General features: G+C 35.6%; 1 protein-coding gene across 1 annotated transcript in view; it reads right to left on the reverse strand.

Annotated features, from left to right (window-relative positions):
* Positions 1-1,990: 1,990 nt before the first annotated feature.
* Positions 1,991-8,852, reverse strand: part of NUP62CL (nucleoporin 62 C-terminal like) — a 68,736-nt gene continuing 61,874 nt past the window's right edge. Inside the window, exons 6-10 of the mRNA XM_019661497.1 lie at positions 4,765-4,810; positions 4,355-4,404; positions 4,081-4,215; positions 3,901-3,916; positions 1,991-2,122 (exon numbers count right to left, since the gene is read on the reverse strand). Of these exons, the coding sequence (XP_019517042.1) occupies positions 1,991-2,122; positions 3,901-3,916; positions 4,081-4,215; positions 4,355-4,404; positions 4,765-4,810 (379 nt within the window). The remainder of the gene's footprint in view (positions 2,123-3,900; positions 3,917-4,080; positions 4,216-4,354; positions 4,405-4,764; positions 4,811-8,852) is intronic.

Genomic DNA, 8,852 nt, shown 5'->3' on the forward strand with positions numbered 1-8,852 from the left:
GTGACTTAAATGAAATTATTGGGCTTTCTCAACTATACCATGCTGTCTCTTTACAATTAAAAAAGCTAGTAATATGTATGTAGATAAAGAACTCAAATCCTGGCCCCACTCCTAATCATAATCAACTGATAGAAAGTACAATGGGAGGTCCCACAAAGGGAGATTCCTCTTACCATTATTGCCATGGGGTGGGAGTGGGGAAAAGGAGGACTCCATTTAGTTGATAGAACAAAAGGGAAAGGTAGAGAAAAGAAGCCCTTTAATTAGAGTATAGATAAAGAGAATAAGGCAATACTTTTTTACCACCAAATTAACTCAAAACATCTCAACTCTCATTGGAGCTTCAGCTGTATATTCCCATGCTATAATACATTTAGATTATGAGCTAAGTAGGGGCAGGTGGAAACCTAATAATCATATGTAACTAAGTTTCTATGAAAAATGTAGTTTAAGTCTCAAATAGTTGACTTAACAAACTTTTAAGATATAACCTAATCATAAATTAAGGGTTGCCTAGATATATGTAGCAGACTCAAACATATATACTCACATTTATATGAATATGTGGATAAATACATAAAAAGAAGAATGAACTAATGAGTAAGTGAACAGAAAGATAAGTATAGGGATAGATTGAATTATGTCAAGAACAAGAAAAAAACCTTGAAAATTTAGGGAGGAAGGTCATTTTTTTATCCTCCTGGGAATAATCAGAAAAACTCACAACTTTTTCTGCCCCTAAATGTTTCCTGCCCCACTAGCTACACCCAAGAGCTTTTTCTCTGTAGGTACCGTATTTGCCGGCGTATAAGACGATTTTTTGGCCCTGAAAAATATGCCTCCAAGTGGGGGGTCGTCTTATATGCCAGGTACACTTCAGATAGACTGCCCATAGTGCTTGCCCCGTGCCATAGTGGCCTCCCGATGCCCGCCCACTTCATTCCACATACCGTTCAGGCATCAGCAGCGCTGCTGGGTGTATGCTCGGCTGTTATGCGATTTTGCTGTTATGCGATTTTACCACACTCGCAAAATCGCACACAGCCGACCATACACCCAGTATGATAGCGCAAAATCGCGAATTGCGATACCATACTGGGTGTATGGTCGGCTGTGTGCGATTTTGCGAGTGTGGTAAATTCGGGTTACCGTATATTTCTTTACATATGCATTGAAGATTCGCGATTTTGCGCTATCATGGTGCCTGTTAGAATGTTGAAGAGCTCGCACTTGCGCACTAGTGAGGTCCCAGAGAGATGCTGATGCAAGGGTGGACCAGACTGCTATAGTGACAGGGTGGGCAAACAGGGAGCAGGGACCAATCAAATCAGGCTTTGTATACAGCCAACAGCCAACCACAATACTGCACCATTGTACAGTACAGCATAAAAAATGTCGACCAGTCAAACCCCTATCATCCCTATCATGGCACCAGCCAAAAGAAAGAAGTATGATGCAAATTTTAAACTGAAAGTTATAAACTTTGCTAAGGAAAATAATAATTGTGCTGCTGCAAGACAATATGGAGTAACAGAAAAGATGGTTCGGGACTGGAAATCAAATGAGAAAGCATTAAAGAGTATGCCAAGGGGTAAGTGTGCATTAAGAAGAGGCACCCCACACTGGCCAGAACTCGAAAAACATGTAGCAGACATGGTGGCTCAACATCGCCAAAACGGTTATGTGGTGACACGAAATACAATACGCTTGTTTGCACTTCAGTGGGCCAAATCAAATCTGATATTGTTTTACCTTTTATTTGGTGTGTGGAAGGTGTGCGGAAGAGGGGGTAGTCTTATACGGCGAGTATATAACAAACTCTGTATTTTGAGTGGAAATGTTAGGGGGTCGTCTTATACGCCCAGTCGTCTTATACGCCGGCAAATACGGTAGATAAGGAGTACTATAGAGGACAAGAGGTGACTAGTTAGAGGAACCACAGGATGTTAATTTCATACTAAATCTCAGTTGTCTTAAGTAGATAAAGCAGTTAACACACTGGCTCAGTAGTGTCAGCAGGTCTTCCAAACATATTCAGGTGCTCAGTAATGTCCTTTAGATCCTGGGCCATTCCTTTCATCTGAGCATCTATATTTTCTGCTAATTTGTAACTGAAAAGCAGCTAAAAGGATAAACAAAAAATGTTTTCTCCACTGATGTATTGTTACTGACATACAAAGATGATGTTGCCAACTGGATTTGCCCCAATTCCCCTACTTTCTCAGTGGGTCTCAGTTATGACTAATGGCACATTTTTATGGATTCGGCATTCATGATCTTACTATTACTATATTCTAAAAGGACTCCATAGGTGAAGGCTTTTATCTACCTTACCATTTTTATAGTCACCTATTTACCCTCTGGATAATGTTCCAAAGCAAAGGAGCTGTAAAATACAGGAACTCTTTTTGGTGTCAAAATAAACCCATAGGACATTTAGATTTATTAGAGTTATTTGGTGTTTGGCAGTATTCAGTAAGTGCAGAGATGTCTTCAATGACTTTGAATACATACATTTTCGAAGTAAAACCTCATATAAATATATACTCCATCATCCAACAAAAGATGATTTTTTTTCAGTGAGTCAATCAACATTTATTGGGCATCTACTATGTGTTGAAATATGTGAGACCCCTCAATGCAATCCAATCAGCAAATCCTGTTGGCCTGACCTTGAAAATACCACCTCTCTCTACTTCTCACTAACTCTGCTCACATAGCCCTAGACCCAAGCTACCACGTGACACATGCCCATCTGGTTTACTGCTTTTTTTTTTTCAACAAAAGATGTTTTGATACATGAAATTCACAATAATCAAAGGCAGATAATCTGCTAAGTTCACCACAAATTCATTAGTTGACTAAATTCTCAAGATTTCCACCCAAACTATTTACACACACACACACACACACACACAGTCTAATCAATGTATATATTTATGAGATTAAAGTGATCAGAGGGTTTTCCAATCTTAATGTCTATAAAGGTTAAATAATTCAATTAGATTTATTGATAACTATCTACTGTCCTTCTGTTGCAAAGTGCTTATAAGTAATTGGTTGCCTAGATTGTTGAAGATTCTAGTACAGATTCTATTACATTATAAATCTGACTATATGAAAGCAATTGGAAAAAAAGCTAATGTTTCAATTATTTCTTCATACTATAGATAGGATCTCACAGCCAAACACACAACGCCATGCATTAAAAAAAAAATAACAGAATGCATAGAATGCAATGCGAACAAAAGTAAATCATTTACAAAGGCTGAAACACAAAAGCAGAAACAGAACAAGGGTTCATACAGATTAAACATACTTACTACACTTAATGCACGTACAAAAAAGTTAACTGGCAAACCTCTTAAAAATAAGTTCATTCTTAACTCACTAAGATACCATTGATAAAATGAGTTCGATTTAATCTCAATCTAGTTTATGTAGCACATTCATACAAGTTCTCCCAAAACACTTTATAAGTTGGCCTGATAAACAAATCTCAGTTCCAGAGTGAGAACGTTACAGTGGGCACATTGGCAATGTATTGACCAAAAGCAGACTGAATTGCACACAAATAAGATATATCCAGCCCAAGACATTGACAAAATCATTCAATTTTTTAAAGTGATGCAGTTTGCACGCAGATTAACAAATTGCCTTTAAAATAGCAAATAATTTATCACTGAAGCAATTGCATGAACATTAGGTTTAAAAGAGTCAATACAAATAGTAGACCATAAATATCACCCAATACTTTGACAACACACACACATGTAAAATTTGTACTTCTAATTTAAGAACCAACTTGACAAATATAAAAACTTTACAGTGGTCATGTATAAGTTTAAGATTAATAACATTCTATAAAATGCTATAAAACAAAATTGCCAGAATGATTACTTTATTTTCAAGCATCCTGAAAAGATAAACAGGAAACAGGAAAATAAGCTGATAAATGGCAACTACAAGAACTTGTCCATTTTTCTATCAATTTTTATTCCCTGCCTTTCTATTCCATTTCCCCCCCTTTTATAGTAGTTAGGTACTGCCCCATTCCTCGATCTTTATTCAGTTACTTACGTCTTCTCAAACTCTTCATCTCCATGCTGAGGATCAACAGACCTACTGAGCTCCTTCACAGCCACCTCTAAATTGGTCAAGAGATCTTCTAGTTCCAACTGCTGTGAGAGGACAAAAGCCAATTCTTGTTCCAGCCTGGAAAAAAAAGTCGACAGAAGGGCTGGTGAAAGGAATTTGGAGTGACAAAATAAGTGTCAACAAACTACAATTAGAAAAAAATTAACCCGAAGAGACAGATCTGTAATCTTTCAACCTAGGGCATCTAAGGTTCTACCTTTTCTGATGCAGTTTTGTTTTTTCCATTTTCCCACGTAAAATAGTAATCTATAAAGGAAAATAATACAATAATGTAAGTATTTGAATTTATATCGTAATTTGAAATCAATATTAATTTTCCCATATACACTTTAAATATGAAAGAGTTCCTAATTCAGGGCATTTATTACCTAAGGAAAATATTTTTAAGTTGATCACCAATATTAGAATAGGAAATTAACCACAAAACACAGGTCTATTCTCTCATGTTCAACTGAAAAGACTTGTTACAATGCATGTAAATTAATGAGAATATCTTCTTGCCTTCTCACCATTCTCATTCAATGCACGGTTCAAAGCATTGACCTCTAAAGCCTGCTGAAAAAAGTGCTTATTTTTATTCTGTAAGTCAAAGCTCAATTTGTTTACCATACTGTCCTTCTGACCACATGTCATCACAGGAGTTTTGATCGCACTGAAAAAAAAACAAACAGGATACAGTATAATTATATGATCATACGTGGTCTGACAATTAAGTTTGCGAACTTCTTGCAACAATGTTGCTAACCTCTTGCACTGTCAGTTTCTGCTTCTACCGTGCAAGGACTAAACAGTATGAGTTGGTCCTCCACCTCCTGTTGTTCTGGGCACCTGGGGTCCAGCTGGGAGTTGATACATCCCCACTTAGAGGCAATAAAGTGATGTGACACAATGCCCTCCTTACATAGGAAACGAGTAAACAGGGCTGAGGGGGGAGCTGAACTTCCGCACCACTCATCTGCATTGAGGCAATGTGAGTCAGTGCTCCACTTTTGCTGGGATGGTATAAGCAGGGTCCAGTGTGAAGCTGAACATACGAACGCACTCAACTTTTGCACTATACATCAACAAAAGGATTGCCTGATGAAAAAAGATTTAAATAGGACCCAGACTCTCCTAAAATAATAGACAAAATGTCCAGGACATAATTGAAAATTACTCATCATATCAAGAACCAAGAAAATCACAATTCAAAAGAGAAAAGACAATCTATAGATGCAAACATCAAAAGGTATCAGATGTTGGAATTATCCAAAAATAATTTTAAAGCAATCATCAAATAAGTGCTCCAAAAAGCAATTATAAATTCTCTAGAGACAAAAGAAATGTAGAAAATCTCAGCAAAGAAACAAAAATTAGGAAAAACAATCAAATGGAAATTATAGAACTGAAAAATAACTGGAAAAGCTCATATGAAGGGTTTGATACTAGAGTGGAGATGACAGTGAACTTGAGGACAGATCAATAGAATTTAAAGAACAGCAAAGAGAAAAGAGGCCCCCAAAATTGGGAAAAAAACCTCAAAGACTTGGAGTACAGTACTAAAAGATGTAACATTGATATCACTGAAGGATGATACATTAGAAAGGAAAAGAGAGAATGGAATTACAATAGTGTTCTGAAAAATAAAAGTTGAAAACTTCCCAAATTTGGCAAAAGGTATAAACTTAAAGATTCAAGAAGCTGAGAAGATCCCACACAGAATAATTCAAAGAAATCCATGCTAAGACACACAATACTTAAATTTCTGAAAACTAAAGATAAAGAAAGAAAAACGTCTTGAAAGCAGCCAGAAAGACATAACACATTACTTGAAAGGGAGCACCAATTCAAATGGCAGCAGATTTCTCATCTTAAACCATGGAGGCTAAAAGGAAGTGTCACAATAGTTGTCTTTTAAGTACTAAAAGAAAAACAAAAAACAAACAAACAAAAACTGTTAACCAAAATTTCCATATCCAGTGAAAATGTCCTGCAGAAATAAAGGAAAAATATTCTCATGCAAAGTAAACTTATGAGAATTTGTTGCTGGCAAACCTACCTTTGAAGATTGGTTAAACAGAAAGGAAATGAAAACAGAAGGTAGAACTTCATAAAGAAAAGAACATCAACATGGATAAAAAGGGTAAATATAACTATTCTACTTCTCATGAGTTTCTTAAATCATATTTGGTGGTTGAAGCAAAAAGTATAACATCATGTAATGTAGTGTCCAATGTACATGGAGGAAATATTTAAGATAATTATACTTAAAAGGTAAGATTAAAGGGAACTAAATTGAAGTAAGATTTTATACCTCACCCAAAATTGTAGAATGTCAATATGACTAGTCTGCTATAAGTTACGTATGTATATTGTAATACCTAGAGCAACAATTAAGAAAAGTATATACAAAGCAATATACTCAGAAAACCTAAAAATTAAGCAAGATATGACCCTAATGAATGTTTGAATGACTGGAAGGAAGGTTAAAAAAAAGGAGAAACAGAATAAACAGAAGTAACAAAAAACCCCACAAATAACAAAATAGCAGATTTAAGCCCTGACCTATCAATAATTAGCTTAAATATAACTGTGCTAAAAAACTACCCCAAAATGGATAGAGACTTAAATGTAAGACCTAAAAACATGAGAATCCTAGAAGAAAATATAGAACTAAAGCTCCTTGACATGGATCTTGGTAATGATTTTCTGGATATGACAACTAAAGAATAAGCAACAAAAATAAAAAATAAACAAGTGGGATTACAGCAAACTAAAAAGCCAAAAAAAAAATCTAAGGAATGGGAAAAATATTTGCAATCCATATATCTGATAAGGGGTTAATATCCAAAATATATAAAGAACTCATTTAACTCAGTAGCAAAACCCAAATAACCCAATTAAAAAATGGGCAAAGGACCTGAACAGACATTTATCCAAAGAAGATATACAAAAGCCCAATAGGTACATGAAAAGATGCTCAACATCACTAGTCATTAGGGACATGCGAATTAAAACCCCAATGAGATAACACCTCACACCAGTTAGAATGTCCATCAACAAAATGATAAGAGATAAATACTAGCATGGATGTGGAGAAAAGGGGACCTTTGTGCAATGTTGGTGGGATTGTCGATTGGTACAGGCACTATCAACAATAGTATGGAAGATCCTAAAAAATTTAAAAATGGAACTACCATATGATCCATCAAATCCACCTCTGGGGATATATCCAAAAGAAACAAAAACATTAACTTAAAAAGATATTTGCCGCCCCCCCCACACACACACCATGTTCATAGCAACATCATTTACAATAGCCAAGACATGGATACAACCTAAGTATTGTTTGGATGAATGGATAAAGAAGTTTCAGTATACATACACAATGGAATATTATTCAGTTATGAAAAATGAGAAAAATCCTACCATTTGCGATGACATGGATGGAACTTAAAGGCAATATGCTAACTGAAATAAATCAGACAGGGAAAGACAAATACTATATGATCTCACTTATATGTGTAGTCTTAAAAACAAACAAACAAACAAAAAACCCAAAACTCAGAAAAAGAAATCAGACTTTTGGTTACCAGAGGCAGAGGGTGTGGGGAGAGGGAAACAGAAGAAAGTTGTCAAAAGATACAAACTTCCAGTTATAAGAAAAGTAAGTACTAGGGATGTAATTAATGTACAACATGATGACTATAGCTAACATTGTTGTACAAAAGGAAAGTTGCTAAGAATGTAAATCCTAAGAGTTCTCATCACAAGGAACACTTTTTTCCCTTTTTTCTTATTTTTTCTCCTTTCTTTTCTTTTTTATTGTATCTATATGAGAAGATAAATGTTAACTGAACCTCTTATGGTAATCATTTCATGATATATGTAAATCAAACCATCATGTTGTATGCTTTAAACTTAATGGTGTATGTCATTTATTTTTCAATAAAACGGGGAAAATGTAAATGCATTAAATATATCAATTAAAAGACAGAAATCAGCAAAGTGGATAAAAAATTATGGTCCATCAATATGCTGTCTATAAGAAATTCATTTTAAACATAAGGACACAGATAGGTTGAAAGTAAAATGATGGAAAAAGATATACACGCACGATTAATTTTTTAAAAGACATGGCTATATCACTATTAGATAAAGTCAATTTCAGAACAAAAAATTATCAGAGTCAAAGGGGACATCACGTAATGATGAAGGAATCAAAGCACCAGGAAAGCCAACAATTTTAAATGTGCAAGCAACCAAAAAGCAGAGCTTCAAAATACAGCAAAACTGATAGACTAAAAGAAGAAATAGATAAATATGCAATTACAGTTGGGGATTCAAAAGGCCATGCTCTACAACAGAAAGAAGCACTAGAGAGAAAAGCAACAAGGATACAGATCTGAAAATACAATGAAGCAACAGGATCTAATTATCATTTATAGAATACTCCACCCAACACCAGAAAACACAACTTTCAGGTGCCCATGGAATGTTCACCAAGAAAGACCACATTCTTTTTTATTTTTTTAAAGATTTTTATTTGGGAATTGGGATGGGAACAGCGCTGGGGAATTGGGGGAAGGGGAACAGACAAGTTGCTGTCATTCTGGTCTTCAGTCTAGTTGTGGAGGACGTTGCTTCACTGGCCCAAGTTGGCACCATCATTGCGCTCTTCCCGGGCAATGCAGATCAGTCGCCGGCTGCTGGCC

This window comes from Hipposideros armiger, unplaced genomic scaffold, assembly GCF_001890085.2.
Source record: "Hipposideros armiger isolate ML-2016 unplaced genomic scaffold, ASM189008v1 scaffold_350, whole genome shotgun sequence".
Classification (NCBI taxonomy): domain Eukaryota; kingdom Metazoa; phylum Chordata; class Mammalia; order Chiroptera; family Hipposideridae; genus Hipposideros; species Hipposideros armiger.